The sequence below is a fragment of the Mytilus trossulus genome, chromosome 2, assembly GCF_036588685.1.
Source record: "Mytilus trossulus isolate FHL-02 chromosome 2, PNRI_Mtr1.1.1.hap1, whole genome shotgun sequence".
Classification (NCBI taxonomy): domain Eukaryota; kingdom Metazoa; phylum Mollusca; class Bivalvia; order Mytilida; family Mytilidae; genus Mytilus; species Mytilus trossulus.
Window position 1 is genome coordinate 46,254,648 of NC_086374.1, and position 18,128 is coordinate 46,272,775.

Below are 18,128 nucleotides of genomic sequence, written 5' to 3' on the forward strand. Positions count from 1 at the left end.
GTATGTGACCCCTTCACACCTCGAACATCAACAAACTGTGAGATTAATTACAGGAGACTACAAATCCAGAGAAAATAGTTGGGTCTCTAATATGCTCGCCAAACTGGATTACAAGTCGCTAAAGACGGAAGATAATATTTTTGTACAAAGAGATTAAGGGGCTGGTTACTGCTAAAGAACCAGACAAATATTAAGAAAAGCACTTTCCAAAAGAATTATGACTGCCAAGAAATTTCTCAATTACCATATAATGAATATTGTGGAATTTTAAGTCACGAACAACTCAAAGGGTTTTGATACTCCAGCGAGCATTATTTCAACTTTTTCCTCGTAAAAGCAGTGATCGAGTAAACATACTTTTAAGACACTGTAGTGCGCACACCGAGCGTTGAGAGTTTCAACACTGCTCTTGTGTAACGTCAATTAATCGATGGCGTTGTATTAAAGCCATTATTGGTATCCTCAAAGTATTCAATAGTTATCAAAGTACCAGGATTATAATTTAGTACGCCAGACGCGCGTTTCATTTACATAAGACTCATCAGTGACGCTCATATTTAAATATTTTAAAGCCAAACAAGTAGTACAAAGTTGAAGAGCATTGAGGATTCAAAATTCCAAAAAGTTGTGCCAAATACGACTAAGGTAATCTATGCCTGGAATAAGAAAATCCTAAGTATTTCAAAAACTTCAAAGTTTGGTAAGAGGAAATTTATAAAAATGACCACATTATTGATATTCATGGAGACTGTCATATGCTTTCATGAAGTCGTTTTATAGTGTGAATAGTAATTAGGTTTCGAATGAGTAGCCAGATCTGAAACCATGGTTTCATGATTTAAACAAAAACTTCCTGTCTTTCCAGATTTTTCATTAGGTGCCTGCACATAATGTGTTCAACTACTTTACAAGGGAGTTAGCTTAGAAAACACTCCTGTAGTACAGAATAAGATGGTACAAACAAACTAATCATAGATACCAGGATTGAAATTTAATTTTTATGTCAGACACACGTTTTGTCTACAAAGGACTAATTAGTGAAGCTTGAATCAAAAAATGTTAAAGGCCAAACAAAGTACCGGTTGAAGAGCATTGAGGACCAAATATACCTAAAAGGTAATCTATTCCTAAGGTAAAAAGGCTTAAGTGTTTCAAAAATTTTGTAAACAGTAAAGTTTTAAATTAAATTATGAATATTTCAATGATTACTCAAGTCAACACTGAATTGCTGACTACTGGGCTGGCGATACAATCAGGGTACACTTTTAACACCATGTTTAAACAAATTTTTAGAATGAAGTAGAAAAATTGTTTCTTTCTCTCTCTATTGGTAGAACATCTGAAATATTTTCAGAAAATAAATGGTGTTTTAGAGTTTCAGGATGACATCTGTTGCACCAATCTCTCATTATAGGCTAAAATATTTGTCAACATAACAAAATGATTATATAACTTTTTTAATCTAACATATGATATACAAATTGTAAAGTAACATAAAAAATATTTTAATAAAAAATAATTGAAAACATATTATATAAAGCTCCGTCTACAAAATGCATAGTTATATATGTGGAATGTTTTTTAAAAACAATACAAGTGAGATTCATTTAAAGGAAATAATTCCAAAAATTTCAAAAATAATACCATCACCTCATTGACGTAAACAGTCTATTAAATAACTACAAGATTTTCATTCCTCTGTCATACAATGAGCACACACATAAAGTATTCTACAAAATGTAAGGTTAAGTAATTTAGAATAGCAAACACCATTACAGTCAATTAGAACTGCAAACTTTATTAGTCAATATAAACTTTGTTTTTGAGTAAATGCAACATATTGCACAAGTCCTGGTACTTTTAACACACAATATCAAGGCTATGATATTACATCCATGGACCCCAGTAGCCACCAAGAAGTTCAGGATTGCCTCTCTTATCTTCCTTAGGATAATAGCATGGGACAGAACTATGGTTAAACCCTTGTAACATGTCTAACATTGTCTTTACAATTTCTGGGTATTTATTGGATAAATCAGTATGTTCAGTTGGGTCTTCAGCAATATCAAACAGCCAGATATTTTTCTTTTCACTTTCATACTGGTTTATTACTGACAGATGTGAGGATGGTTCAGGTATCCAACTACCATTTCCTGAAAAGATAAAGGTAGCATGTATTTTATATAGTTTTTGTCATTCTGCTTGTGTTTCTATGTAAAACAAAAAATAAAGTGGTTATTTGGGTTATTTTTTTAATTCCATAATGTTTTTAAAGATTCAATACCTTGAAGTTCTATGGAATATCCAATGATGACTTGTGTAATTAAAACGTTCATGCTCAGCACCAGCTTTGTATCTTCCTTCTAACATTCTTGTAATAGGAGGACGCAATTAGTTTGGGTTTTTTAATTACTTGTTCATGTTGTTTGATTCTTAATTTATTGCGAGAATATAATCATTTGTTTCAGAAGGGAGGTTAAAAAAACAGTTTGTTATGATGAAAATTTTAGTTAGAAAAAATAGAGACAACTTTTTTTGTTTCTGTATCTCATTAATAAAAGTTTATTTTTTAATATAACTTAAGGAAAAAACATCAGGAAAAAAACATGCCTTTAAGTAGGATGAAAGGTCTGTGTCTTAACTAAACCGTTTATCAGGTAAAACAAGATAAACCAATATATTTTACCAAAAACTGATTAATGCTCTCTTTTTCAAACACTTAATTTCACTCAAAACTGGTAACTATACAATATTTAGGAAATACATTAGAATTCCATAAATCAATTAAATTGGGAAACATCTCTGTAGCTTCTGATATGGATAAATAATTATTCAAGGTTGATTTCTTTTATTTAATGAATGGCTATCATTTATTTTGAATTTATTGAACCATAAAACTAATTTTTGACTCTTCACATTGAATAATCCGCGAAGCAGATTATGTTAAATGTGAAGAGTCAAAAATTTGTTTTATGGTTCAATAAAATCAAAATAAATTATTGCCATTCATTATAAATAAATTTCTATCAAAAATACGGCTCAAAGAACTTTTTATATTATTTACCTTGACAATAACAACGTTCACACATGTTGGCGTATGAATACACAACGTCAGAGTGGGCGTGTCACCATAAAAATTGACAACATTGAAAATAAAATTAATAATTTTAACCAATCAGAAGACAGTAAATACACAAAATTTATTTATTATGAAAACCATATTTTAAACCTTTGAAAATAATCTCAGTAAAATTGAAGTTAAAAACACTTTTTAAAAAGAGACAGCCACAAAAAATACTAATCTCTGACCTTATAAAATATATCCTAAATTTTCTAATTCTTTTTTGACCATGCAATTAACATTTTTATTTACCAGAAAAATTTGTATAATTTCTGCAAAATTAAATTATTTGATCCATAATCTTAGAGGGAATTTAACCCTCAAAAATTTAGTTTGATTTGTTATTCAAATTTAAACTGTATGTTAGTTACCTGGATTTCCTGTTATTAACTTCCAATCTTTGTATCTTATGGCAGCTCTTACTCGACTATCAAATGTGTCATTGTATGCTGGTTCACCAATTGTTTTAAAAAGTGGGTCTATATTATGGAGAAGAACCTCTCTAGGACCTTCAACTCCTTCACTGAAATAAATAAACACATAATATATTATTTTGTGAAAGTATATTTCTGTTTAAATAATATAGTTAATTTCTAAATATGTCAACAAGATATGTTTGGAAAGTGTAGCAATCTAATCAGCCGAGAGTCTTGCATTTTTTAGTGAAGCTAAGACAGCAAATGAATGTCACACAAGGGTGATAAAGCAAAAATAATATTCATCAGATTAATCCATTTCAACTCAAAGAATTATTCTCTACAAAACAAAACAAAAATGGTTGCATTTTGCAAGAAAGATTGAAATAACCCCTAATTATTTCCAAGACAACAGAAGCCATTTTAAAAATTCTGGAATCAGATGAGACATCTGAACATGACAGGTCACATATCTATTAAATGTAAAAAAAAAATGTTTTACTATGGAAGCAGAAGCCATTTTGAAAATCCCAAGTCAAAATACGCATCTACAATTAACAGTAACTAGTTAGTGACAATGCTGTAAAGATTCTATAAGTTTGGAACACTTTTCAATTTCTCACATATGTCCATGGTAACAGTGGTCCTTTTTAAAATGCAAATGTTAAGGCAGTTCAGGAGTGTCTTTATATAATAAGGAAATTTTGAGATGAGCCAAATAAAATAATATGAGTTTCCTATTACATCTTAAAAAAAAAGGGTAGGTAGATAGAGATTTTTATTTTATTTTGAATTTCTTTTCACATTGAGTCTATAGGAGAGAAATTCTAACTTTAACAGTGCTTATTGAAAAATGACAAAAAGACATTCAGGTAAGCTTTTTCTGAGCTTAAAATAAAGGGTATGTAGTGAAATAGGAAACACCTATATTTTTTTTTGTTGACTTGCCATTAATTCTTTGACTAACCTGATTGTTTTCCACTGATCAAAGCCATCCAGAGGTTTTGTTCCATTGAGATCTCCCCCAGCAAGACCAACCAGTGTTGGGTACCAGTCTGTTACATGCATCAATTCTTTTGTACTGGTCCCTTTATTTTTCAGCATATTGCCATGAACGAATCCAACCCCTCTCATTCCACCCTCCCATAATGAGTGTTTCCATCCCCTCAATGGCCAATTGTTTCCTCCAGAAAGGATTTGTCCACCATTGTCTAATCATAATTGAAAAGAGTTATTGAATATGAAGTCAAAAGAAATTAAATTTAATACACTTTTTTTAAACACTCTGCATTTGTTTGCACCTGTTCTAAGTCAGGAACCTGATGTTCAGTGGTTGTTGTTTGTAGATGTTTTTCCTTTCTCATTATTTTTATATAGATTAGACTATTAGTTTTTCTGTTTGAATGGTTTTACACCAGTAATTTTTGGGCCCTTTTATAGTTTGCTTTCGGTGTGAGCCAAGGCTCTGTGTTGAAGACAGTACTTTGACCTAAAATGGTCTACTTTTACAAATTGTGATTTGGATGGAGAGTTGTCTCATTGACACTCATACCACATCTTCTTATATCTACTAATAAAATAAATATAATTGTTGCTTTTTTGTTTAATGAAGAACAGGTCTTAAACAGAATTTCATGGAGTGACCTTTGAAACTCTGTACCCATGGCTGAGAACAATGTCTGCATTTTCTAAGTTGTACACAGATTTTGAAAGTGTGACAGGCATGTATTTAGAAACATTAACCATTTCTACCAAAGTTGAGCTTAATTTACATAAAAGTTTACTGATTGCACAACAGGATATGTAACACTAAAAATCAGATTGACCAGTCCCCCTTTGAACATTATTCATTTGTGATATTAATTGGGAATATTAGAAAAATTTCATTTTTGAAAACACAGAGGTATTGTTGTTTTTATCATGAATCCATAGGTATTGATGCTTTGATCATGAACCCTGAGGTATTGATGTTTTGTAAGAACCTGTATGCTTGGATATGATTTTCGTGAACACATATGTATTGAATGGGGAAATGTAACATGTAGAAAATCAAATGACTTGACATGTATCTATTTTATATGTGCTATCCCTACCAACTTATAAGCAGCTAGCTTAAAGGAAATTTCAAACAGACTTAAATGAAAAAATCCAAGCATTGATGCAAATTATTTTGGAATTTCAGTTGAAGAAACTCAGATTTATTTACATCTTTTTTTAGAAACATTTGCAATTCAATGATTTTGATAACAATGTTTAAGTAAATTTTTCAAATTTATAGCATATTTTTTATATTCCATCCTTAAATAATGATTGGCTTAAAAAATAATAATTTCCAGACATAGGTCCTATATCAACAACAACAAAAATTGATAACTATGTAAGTTATATATACCAGTTGAAAATACAAGTAGTGTGTTGTTCCAAAGCCCTTTCTGTTTAAATGTCTGAGTTATATTACCGACAGCTTCATCCATTGCTGATACCATACCTATAACATAATAAAATAACATAATATAATGTATTGCCCTCTTATTGTACATCCTTAAAACATCAGATTATTATGTATTATCAACATATAGGATATTAAGAAAAATAAAAAATTCACATATTCTGAAAGAATACAATCAGTAATATTTCTGATAATAAGAGATATACATTCAATTTTCATTTTTCAATATTGGCCAAAGTTGTATGCATAATTTCACCAAAATCTGTTACATAGCCCAACTACTGTTCCTTGACTTTGTCATAAGATACTCAATTTTATGACATTTTGCTAACATGTTCTCATCTTAATTTTTTCATTTATTTATCTTTAACTAACAAATCAAAACAAACATATACTGGAATTTCCCTTTTTTTGTGTGTGTTTCTGAATAGACCACTTTCTAGTTCATCCGTCACTGGAAAAAAACTCATCAATTGTGCACACCTTTATGATGTCATTTACCAGATAGAGGGATTCGCCAGTATCCCTGCACTATTTTAAAACTTTCATCAAGAGTCGTAGTGATCGTCATTGTGCAGGATAAACTAGAAATAATGGTTGTTCTGTAGGTACTTAATGACAATTCCCTAATGACAGCAGTGCTGATAGTCAATGTTTTAGAATTCAATTTGCCGTATAATTCATACAACATAGAATTCTAGTTTTCAAACCACTTGCTCAACATTGGAATGGAAGTGACGACGTCCCTAAATGCACAAATGACATTCACTAAAACCAGAGTTTTTGACAGAAATGCATCGAACTCGAAAGTTGTCTATAAATTCAGTCTATTTATATGTTGACCAGGTACTAATTTCTTCAACAGACATACATTCATATTGCATAACTTGCCATGGACAAAGTTTTGACCTAGACCTTGACATTAACATAATTCAAACTTACAAATGCTTAACCCAAATCTTGACTGAAAAGTAATCACCAAAAAATGAAATTCTATTGAATAACTGTAAGTTCAGAAATTATTGTGTGCATTTATTATTGCGATTTTGTCATTTTGGACTAAAATACAATTTTAATCTTTGCAAATCTTGAGAAAAATCCTGTTTAACTCAAATTGGAAAAATCATCAAAATGCAAGTTTAAATTATGAGGATTATTACCCTGTCGCATTTTTTGCAATTTTCTATAAAAATCGTAATTATTTCTGTATTTACAGTACCTGCATATGATCTCCTGTTTCTGTCCTTAATGTTACTATAGGGAGTAACATACTCGTCTGGTACTTGTAAGGGAGAATGTACGGCTTGGAATGGAAGGTAAATAAACAATGGCTGAAATATGTATAGAATTAAGCTTAAATATAGATAGCATTTTTACCTTAAGACATCTTATTTTCTGTATGGTTTTGTTAAAACGAACGCCTGCATTTATGGTTTTTTTTGTGTTTCAGCATTAATACAATTTTTCTAAGATATTATCAATTTGCAAATTTTAGACTTGTATCTTTAAATGCTGAAAAGCATATCAAGTGTTAAGACTATAAATTTCTTCTTTTACAAAATGACAACTTATTAATTTTAGGTCCGTCCTATTGAAATCTCTCCATTGTCTGAAGATATGGAACTCTGTTAAAAATCTCATTTATAATAGTTTTTTTTCAAATTTGATATAGCCCTTCAAAAACAAATATAAGGAATTTTCTCTACCTCAATTATTAATGAACATTACTTTTTCTGTTACCTTCTCAGTATTATGATTATTCACTATATCTATGACTTTCTCACTAAATAAGTGTGTTGAGTATTTCCCATCAGCACTTGCAGGTTTTGTGTTGTCACGGAGATCCATTCCACAAAATCCACCATAACATCTTGAGTGCTTAAAATAATCTTCTGAACCAGTGAGATAGCCTAGAAAAGATAAGAACAAACTTATATCATTACATACGAAATTAAGAGATGTGGGTAATATGTTAATTAGACAGAAACCCAGGAACACAAATACCAAAAGATGTCTAGATGTTTATTGTCAGTCCTATATCAAAAGCAAAAATGTTTAATATCATGATCACCTTTATATTTATTTACAGACTGGTTTTTTTATCCAGATCTTGAATTTTCAGTGTTTAAAACTGTATCTTAAATACATCAATTCTTGACTTAAATAGATAATAAACACTTTTCCATTGATTATGGCATTTGCCCACTGGATAAGGGATTGTAATGTCCAAGTACATGTATCTTTAAGTAGCTGTTTTTAATACACATTTGTTTTGAGGATGTTTTTCAATTGCTGTTTACCTAACAACTGAAATAAAAATTGCCAGACATGTTCCTGTGAATAGGTTCCTAAAAACTGTTACTTTGAAGCCAATCTCAAATTCAAAATGGCCCCCATATTATGTAAAGGTTTACATCAAAACCATATAAGACATTACATTTTGCTTTTCCTTTTAAGAGCAGGTACATATCTATGGAACAAAACATGCAAAATCTTCACTTGTAGGACAGGTACTTATCAAGTGTTTCTATTGGTCCTGATGAAAAGTCTAATATGGCATCAAGGGGCCAAAAAGGGGTACGAGAGGTCAAATTGTTACAGATCTTCTTATGGAGACCAACTGAACTAATTAAATCTATTTTTACTTGCCATATATGTTCAAAATGTGATTACTTGGTTTCTTTTGGTGTTTTGACAAAAATAAATCAAGGTCAGCAATTCAGGTTCAAGGTAATACCATGAATTGCTGACACTGCTAGTTTTAAATTCAAACTAACTGCAAAACAGATCTACATGTACTTGTATTTTTTTCTTTTCTGTACAAGATTTTTCTGCTCATGGTGAGTTAAGTTCAAAAATATTTTTTTAATAAATTCATTGTACAAATGTATGTTTAGAGTAAACTTAAAGTTTACATATAAATAAAATGATGAATACATGTATGAATGCATTTTCCTTTTAAAATACCATTCAGGGGTTCAAACTAACATTTGGTGCCGAAAGGTCCAGGACCCTTGACACTTCAAACTGAAAGGTCCACAACATAAATCCCAGATCCTACTTTCACATGAAATACTTCATAACTCATTAGCACACAAAATTAATGTGCTTTTGATGTTATGAAACCATGTTTTATCATATATTTGAACTGCATGTAATGTTTAATTTAAGTTAATAAATATATTGCCAGGCAACTATATATCACCAAACTGGCAGAGTCACTGTGGTCAAGTTCAATATTTTAGAGCGCTTAAAAAATGGCCTTTAGCATAAGCTGATTATACATTGGGGACCACAACAATTAAATTTCTTATAACTGCAAAACAAAACATAACACACCTGTTTTTTAATCCTAATAAAATAGTAAAGAATTATAAAATAGTCTAAAATATTTAACTGGCCTATCAGATATGAACTTAAACCTCATAGTCAAATCTCACCATAATATGAGTCAAACCCTCTGCTTGTAGGCAAATATTCCTTCTTATAAAATCCTAGATGCCATTTTCCAACTGCATGAGTAGAGTAACCAGCTTGTTTCATTTTATCAGCTATGGTTGGACTGTCTAAAGGTAAACCACTTGGTTGTAGTGGCCATATAATTCCATGTTGTAATCCAGTATGAATCTGAAGAAGAAAAAAATACAGTAATTTCCTGGTATTTAAGTTCATGAACTTTCACCTTTTTATTGGTCACATAACATCTGTATAACTTGTATTTCTTTTAATATGCAACCTAATTTTTGTTGGTGTTCTTTTTTTAATTGTTCACTGTTGATATTTATAGCCTTTCTCTTCTTCGCTGTGAATACCACTCTCACTCTAATATAATTATAATCAATTTAACTATTGTCAGTTTATTGTCTTAATTTTGTATGCCATAACCATTTAATGTAAATGTGTTTGTGGGAATAAAATATTGTCTATTGTCATATCTTTCATCAAGCATGCATGTGTATTCATTTTCACTGTTTAATTTTATCATTACTGGTATATGTACATGTATATGTAATTTAAAACAAATTCAATGTATAAAATATAGAGATGCTTATGATTTGACAATGAGACAACTATACGCCAGAGATCAAATGCTATTTTTAAAAAGTGACACCACCAAAATTCTAATTTGATCTGTTTGTTGAGGTATTAAGCAATGTGTAAAAGTTTCATATACCATTTGGTTGAGGCAAACTAAAGTTAGAGAAGGGAAACAAAAAATTCAGCATGTTTTCCCTGTGTAAAGGGGCATAACTATATAACGGTTAGAGTGACAGCAACAAAATTCAAACTTGATCTGTATTGTATGGTACATGTATTTAAACCTTTTTTCTTTGTCCTTAAATTTGTCTACTTGTCATTTATTTTTTCTGCTTGTCTCTTCTTCGCACTAAATTATTCTTGTCGCTAAATTGTGTGACGGTCAGACCATATGAGGTCTTGAAAAGCTATTTCAATATTTTTAAGTAACTACCTCCTACAACACATAAATACCGAATAAGAATAAGAATTGTATTAGTTTAAAATCAAAACAATAGGATTGTTACTAAATCAAACCAATACAAAATCAAAACAAAACAAACAAACAAACAGACAGACAAATGTACATGACATAGAAGGCTTCACAGCAACAAAATAAAACATTTCAATTTATCATAATATTTCGGACTAATACAGTTCTAGATTACTGATTCCTTTTGATATTGTTAAGATGTTCAGAGTGAATTTCTGATTTGTTTAACATCAGGACACAGAATCACAAAAGGAAATCAAATAGTTTTCAAATGTAGTTCAAATAATTATACAGTCTGGCATTCTGGGACGCCTTCCTACAATTTAGAAAGGGTCCATTTGCCCTGATTCCTGTCCACTCTAGTACCTGTTCGCCCTGATACCTTTTCGCCCAGGGTCCATTCGCCCTGATTATTAATTTTTTTTATTGTTGTCTAGTTGCAGAATGTTTATTATTTGACCAGAATATGTTAAAATTTGTCAAAAATTTTCCAAGTTTCCCTTTTGATCATGTTGATTTACATAATAAAATACTGGAATACAATGTGCAATTTATCTTTATATTGGTATTTGCTGGGACTATTATACTAATAGTATAATTTTTCCAGGTATTTGTTGCCAAACCAGTCTATATTCAGTCGATTTAAGCAGTAATCTGGAGATTGCTAATCACATGTGTTAAAGTAGTTTCAGAATAAAATAATAAATGAACTTGTAAATCCTTTTCATGATTTACAACTCCGACCGTACATCTTTGTTTTTATTAATGTCAAGTTGACTACTTTATCAGAACACAATAGACAACTTTCAAGTTTGATGCATTTCCGTCCAATGTTGAGTGAGTGGTTGGAAAACTATAATTCTATATTGTACAAAATGTACGAATTATTTTCGGCAAATTGAATTTTCAAAATTGACAATCAGCATTGCTGTTTTTAGGGAATTGTCATTAAGTACCTACAGAACAACCATTATTTCTAGTTTATCCTGCACAATAACGATCACTAAGACGCTTGATGAACGTAAATAGTGCAGGGATACAGGCGACCCCCTCTATCTGGTAAATGACGTCATAAAGGTACGTATAATTGATGAGGTTTTTTTCCGGTGATGGATGAACTCGAAAGTGGTCTATTGTTTTTGTTTATTATCATTAATCCATCAAAGACAAGTATTTCAACAATCAGTGAGAATTACCATGTCATTAAACAAGCTTTTGATGTGTTTTTAGAAATTCCAAGAATATATATACAATATAAATATCTAAATTAGATATTAAATATGATGCTCTTCATATAATTCTTGATAATTTTTTTTTAAGTAAGGCAAACGATCCAAAGACGAACTGACCTAGGGCAAACATGTTATTAGGGCCTGATACCCTTCAAGTGTAGCTCTGTAATACACCTTATCGCTATTTGTCCGCCATTACTGGATATCACACAGGTTCCCGTAAAATTATGACGTCATAATACAAAATAGCTGACGCCACAATGAAAAAGTGATTGTTGTTTGCGTCAAAAGTTCAAGCGGAAGGGTCAGCCGGGAATAGCGATAAGGTGTATGCATTTCCAATAAAAACTAATATACTTTCATTAGGTACCTTGGGGCTCAAAAAATCTCACCTGATACCTTCCAGATAGAAGCTGGGATCTGGTGGGTGTACATATTGGCTGCACGTAATAATTTTCTAACTTTACACCCTCACTGGCCAGTTTATCAAGATTTGGTGTTTTGATTTCTGACCCATGATAACCAACATCGTTGAAGCCATAGTCGTCAGCCAATATGAAAATGATGTTTGGGCGTGAATCAACTTTGTCTGCTGCCTGACATAGCGAAATTCCAATGAAAACAGCTAGTATTTGAAGTAGCATCCTGAGATTGGTTGGCAACATGTTGTTGGAATCATGTGATTATCAAATTCCGGATGTAAACAATGGGAAGATTTGATTAAATACCGAACATACGACACACAAAAAAGTAAAACTGGAAAGATCTTTTTTGCGAACCAAAAAAAAAAATTATTTTTATTTCGAAGTTTATCTTAAAGAAAATTAAGTCTTATTATTGGGATATGATATATGGTGTATTGGATATGGACTTTGGGATATGGAGTATGGGATTTGGATCTGGGATCTGGGATGTGCATTCAAAAAAAATAAAAAATGAAAATATCAGTAAAAAAACGTTAAAAATTGAATAAGAATGCGAAGTCATATGTTACAGGATTAGGATGTGGGATAAGGGATTTGGGATGGAATACACTACAAAAGACACAAATCTGTAAAGAGCAATTTTTGTCTGAATTTCCATGAAATTTTGCTCGAAAATCTTTCCTCGTTTGAATTACTTTTCAAAATTCTGAATTTATCTGATTTTTCTTGTCAAATGTCGTGACAGTACTAACATTGTGTAAAAATTTCTCTATGCGGCTCTTTCTGTTTCATCTGACATGTCTGATAAGAGTCTTGATTAGTCTCAACCAATTCTTGACATTCTTAATAATGACTAAATATGTCATGACACATTATTGACAGTCTTAAAGCTGTCTGAATATATCTCGACACATTCTTGGCGGTCTTAATTAAAGCTGTCTGAATATATCTCAACACATTCTTGACGGTCTTAAAGCTGTCTTGACACTATCTCAACAGTATCAATTTCGCATGAATTGTGTTATTGACACATCCCGCACTGTTTTAAAAAACACTTTGATGTTATATAACTCTACTCATTTTTATTATCGTTAAACCAAACTTGTAACATAAATGGTAAATTCTTCTAGTGAGTTAATTCGGTTATTTTTAGAGGAGTGCGTTAACTGAATGATTTTTTTAGTTATTTCACTCTCTAATCCAGCCTTTGATGACTTATCCGATTTGAATAGCAAAGAACGGGAGGAGCTTATATAAACCAGTGCATAAACTTCCATCTCAAAAGTTCTTTGTAAAACTTAGAATTGTCAAGTAAATTTAAGACACATTCCAGAATGTTCAGAATATATCAAGCCATACTCAGAAAAAATAAGAATGTCGAGAATCTGTCGAGAAATTTCAAGACTGTATTCAAATGTCAAGAATTTGTCAGGAAATTTTAAGACCATATTCAGAATATTGAGAATATGTGGAGTAAATTTCATACAATTTTAACATAATAGTTATCAAAGATACCAGGATTATAATTTAGTACGCCAGACGCGCGTTTCGTCTACATAAGACTCATCAGTGACGCTCATATCAAAATATTTATAAAGCCAAAGAAGTACACAGTTGAAAAGCATTAAGGATTCAAAATTCCCAAAAAGTTGTGCTAAATACGGCCAAGGTAATCTATGTCTGGGATAAGAAAATTTTTAGATTTTAAATTTGGAATCAGGAAATTTATAAAAATGACATTTTTTGGTCAAGAACAATTAGGACGCAAGTCTTACTTTTGGAGAATGTCTAGTAATTGTCCATGCTTATTAATACAAAAGTTAGTCTTTTCATACTTCTTGACTTTTTTGATAGTATGAACGCAACCGGCGACCCATCCTCCCAGCGACAAAAGGATATGTTTGAAAGAGCTCTGCTCTCGGCAACCTTGTTTTTTTCAATTCGTTTTTAAAACGTCTTGGTTTCCTCATTTTGAATAATAGAAAATAAAGCGATATATCAAACGAAAACTGGATAATAAAGTGAAAAACAAGTTTCTTTCGTTAGTAAAAATTACTGCTTTACTGCTTATTTCAGAGTTCGAACCCTACACGCGTAGTAGCTTGGTTCGACTCCAATCTAAATCGACTATGATTGACAGTTTCATTGCCGAAGGTCAGTGGTTCTCTCCGGGCGTGTCAGCTTTCTACAATCAGAAACAGCTGGGCGCCATGAAATTACAAATAATGATAAAAGTGGCATTAAAGACCACTAATGAAAACATCAGATCATAGTTTTGTTAAACACGCATCTATTTATTTGAAATTGAATTTGACAATCGAATTTTTTCCCGCATCGTGTACCGATGAATCCCAAAAACACTGTGATATGTGCCGGTGGACATCAAAAAGCTTAACCTTTAAATATTTTAAATGATAAGAAAGTTAGTTAAAATTTTAAAACAGAACTATCTTAATTTTTGGCAGAGTTTTTAGGGGAAACCATTATATAATGAGAAGATATATAAGATTTCCAAGGATTAGACAACATAGAAGGGCATGTATCTTTAAAGGTTGGTGTGTCCATCATATTACATGTATATATATCATGCAACTATGACTTCTAACACTCGGATACATTTAATATTAAATTAATGTGTTTAAAACAATGTGTGCAGTCATTTAAAATACTTATATTGTATCTTCTTATTTGCTACACACTTATTTTTGTCGGCCATTTGCAAACTGTAAGTATTGATTTTATGCATCCAAACTTTTCATTTATTTAAGGAACGAATAATAATTCTATAATAATTGATCTCAAAGGAGTTTTATATAGAAGACGCTAACCTAAGTTAGTCTCTTTTTTCGGTTTGATTGCGCCAATATATATATTGAACCAAAACCAAAGGGCTGAATCCCTTCGCCAATTTTGCAAAATGTCTGGTCCTATCAAACATAGTTATTTTCCTCCCTCCTGACAGTTCAATAATAGTTATCAAAGGTACCAGGCTTATAGAATAATACGCCAGACGCTCGTTTCGTCTACATAAGACTTACCAGTGACTCTCAGATCAAAATAGTCAAACAGCCAAACAATTACAAAGTTGAAGAGCATTGAGGACCAAAAATTCCAAAATGTTGTGCTAAAGACGGATAAGGTAATCTATGCCTAAAGTAGAAAAGCCTTAGTATTTAAAAAATGTAAAGTTTTTAGAAAATGATCCTTCCTTCATCCTGGTTGACTCACTTTCCAAACTTCTGAATGTATTTATTGTTATTATTTTCTCGTTCCTAATATGCATAACATATTTGGCACGTTACTAAAAAAAAGTAATAGCCATTAATCAATTTTTACACTGACATTTGCAAGTTATGAATAAAAATGTGTATGATTACGATCCAAAACATGCAACTTATCATCATGCAATGTAATAGTACATGCCTGATTTGTATTAATTCTCTTCATCAATCTTAAAAATAAATTTAGGAACGAATTTAAAAGAAAATATATAACTTCATAAAAAAGCAAATATATTTGACTTGAATAAAGCAACGAGAGATATTTTTTTTCAGACTTAACGATGATAAAGAAAAATGCGGAAAATTTCTTCAAATGTTTTGGTTTACTTCGCTATCTTTCACATGTCCGTATTGTTGCTGATATTTGCATTTAACCTTAGTATCAACCGAAATAAAGAGTTACCCTCTAGAAAAGAATATACGGAACAAAGAAGCCAAACAATGGACGAAGTTGTAGGGATTGCCAATCGTATGAATGTCAAACCCCTCTTGGTGACTTTAGTTAATGAAGCTTTCTTTCCATTTGTATGTAGTTGGCTTTGTAATACAAAACACATGGGTATTCATTCACAAGTGAGTATACGTATACAGCTTGATATGCATTATGCATGCCTTGCTTGGTGAATGTTTTGAAGTTTACATGTCCAATAATTGTCATACTGGTTTCCTTTAAACAAAATTGTAATGCAAGAGCATTCAAATTGACGAGACACATTAAATTGTAATATGCTGTAAAGTCGTCCTCTAACAGTTGATTAAGTTACATGTCTGATATATTTAAAAGTTTTAGTTACTGTCATTTTCCTGCACCAAGTCAGAAATATGACAGTTGTTATCCATTCGTTTGATGTGTTTGAACTTTCTATTTTGCCATTTGATTAGGGACTTTCCGTTTCGAATTTTCCTCGGAGTTATTTTTTTTGTGATTATTCTTTTAAGATCAATATAATAACTATTCTAGATATTAACCAATATTGATAAAACGTCAATTTTGCAAATTAATACTGTAGTTTCAGTAAAACTATATGATTTCTTGATATAAAAACACACAGCCTTTCAATGAGACAATCACTGGTTGTTTAGAGAACAACAACATTTCATCTATATACTTCAGTGTTTAATTTACTGTGAAAATAAAATGTACAAATTCTTAAAATTATAGGTATTGATTCTCACAACCGATATGGAAACAAGAAATAAAATTCAGAATCTTTGGTCAGATGTGACAGTAGTTGCTATATCAAGCAAGTCTTTTAAAGGTGAACAGGAATACAGTCATGCTGGCTATATCAGACTACTCAACTTCCGGTCACATATTGTTTTGAAGCTGCTATTCGACAATATAGAGCTTCTGTTGTTTGAAGTAGATGCAGTATGGTTTCATAACCCAATACCACTGTTGTCCAAAGAAAAAGGCTACGATATACTGGTATCTCATGTTTCTAGCCGACCAAACCTTGTTGCAGGTGGGTTTATCTATATGTTTCCAACAATAAGAACTAAAGAATTATGGACAATGCTGGATGACAGGTTAAGTTCTCTAGATAACAAGATTTCGTCAATGCCATCAAACAAGACAATTAGTGAAGAACAGAATGACCAGGTTTATCTTTCTGGTCTAGTCAGAAAAAGATTTAGAGGAATAAGACCAAAATATTTATCACTAGAATTATTTGCAGATGGCAAATGGTACAATTTACCAGAATTAAAACGCAATAATTCGCAACCTATTATCGTAAATAATAACTGGTTAATTGGTATTAGTATTAAAATTTCAAACGCAAAGAAATGGAGACACTGGTTCGTTGACGAGGATAACTTTTGCAATGGTAATACTGGTAAAATATAACAAGAGACGTTTTAAACAACTGTTAAGATCTCATGTTCGTTGCAAAATTCAAAATGAAGATTGCAGGGAATGAAAATAAGGATGCTATCAAAATTTCATTCAGCCGGAGCGCATTTCTGGATTTATCAATACAGGTATTAGGAATGCTCAAATCCAGACATTTGAAAGCCATCTGTTCATTTCACACCAAAAAGTCATTGATATCTTTTTTTTTTATAAATGGTGATCACTCTTTAGTGAAAAGAGCCGAAGGCTAGATTGAAACGTTAGTGGGCCGGCTTACATGTCAAAAAGAACACAACATGGTAAAATAAAACAATGAGACGGGTTTATAATAAATGAATAAATACTATCATATTTCGAAATAATAGTATTGATCAGTATTTTTAAAGGTTTGAAAACTTCTATCAATCTACTTTATTCTTAATTAGTATGTATTCCTTATTCGCAACATCTCTGTGTTCCTGGTTAATGAATATTTAGAAAAGTCGAATGACACAAATTCAAACAACATCCATGGAGCTCCTAGATTTAGTTATAATTATTGGCAAATGCAACAGTCTGTATTTATGGCTTAAATTCTCAGTCTTTATGTGGAGGAGGGGGGATGGGGTCACAAAATTTATAGCTATACGGTGCAAGTATCATAAAATAAAGTTCGCATTATCAACAATTCATGACGCAATAATATAACAAGAACATTTCCACTCTATCGCCCTCCTTGCTCTGCAATTCTTTCACACAATCCTTGACATAGTTGGAACATTTCCATGATCATTGGCTAGCTAGTGTTAATGCGCAAATTTAGTTTTGCCAGCTGATTAAGATATGATTATCACTAATTG

The 18,128-nt window shown here is 31.4% G+C and overlaps 2 protein-coding genes across 2 annotated transcripts; one reads left to right on the forward strand and one right to left on the reverse strand.

Moving 5' to 3' along the window:
* Positions 1–1,517: 1,517 nt before the first annotated feature.
* Positions 1,518–12,419, reverse strand: LOC134707375 (arylsulfatase B-like). Its single transcript, XM_063567085.1, has 8 exons — positions 12,121–12,419; positions 9,427–9,613; positions 7,727–7,896; positions 7,206–7,317; positions 5,930–6,025; positions 4,505–4,748; positions 3,493–3,644; positions 1,518–2,153 (listed from the first exon to the last, which is right to left on the reverse strand). The coding sequence occupies exons 1-8, from the start codon at positions 12,391–12,393 to the stop codon at positions 1,888–1,890; spliced, it is 1,500 nt and encodes a 499-aa protein (XP_063423155.1). The 5' UTR covers positions 12,394–12,419; the 3' UTR covers positions 1,518–1,887.
* A 3,294-nt stretch (positions 12,420–15,713) lies between these two features.
* Positions 15,714–17,899, forward strand: LOC134707384 (uncharacterized). Its single transcript, XM_063567096.1, has 2 exons — positions 15,714–16,007; positions 16,597–17,899. Exons 1-2 carry the CDS (start codon positions 15,729–15,731, stop codon positions 17,281–17,283), a joined length of 966 nt encoding a protein of 321 aa, XP_063423166.1. The 5' UTR covers positions 15,714–15,728; the 3' UTR covers positions 17,284–17,899.
* The last annotated feature ends 229 nt before the right edge of the window (positions 17,900–18,128 follow it).

Bases quoted from the DNA above. Each gene is read 5' to 3' on its own strand.
- LOC134707375 (XM_063567085.1), bottom strand. From the start codon at position 12,393: ATGTTGCCAACCAATCTCAGGATGCTACTTCAAATACTAGCTGTTTTC. The intron at 9,614-12,120 runs GTGAGATTTTTT...TTTCTTCTTCAG, and splicing joins TTCTATCTGGAAGGTATCAG to ATTCATACTGGATTACAACA. The intron at 6,026-7,205 runs GTACTGTAAATA...ATTATGTTATAG, and splicing joins AAACAGGAGATCATATGCAG to GTATGGTATCAGCAATGGAT.
- LOC134707384 (XM_063567096.1), top strand. From the start codon at position 15,729: ATGCGGAAAATTTCTTCAAATGTTTTGGTTTACTTCGCTATCTTTCAC. The intron at 16,008-16,596 runs GTGAGTATACGT...TTAAAATTATAG, and splicing joins ACATGGGTATTCATTCACAA to GTATTGATTCTCACAACCGA.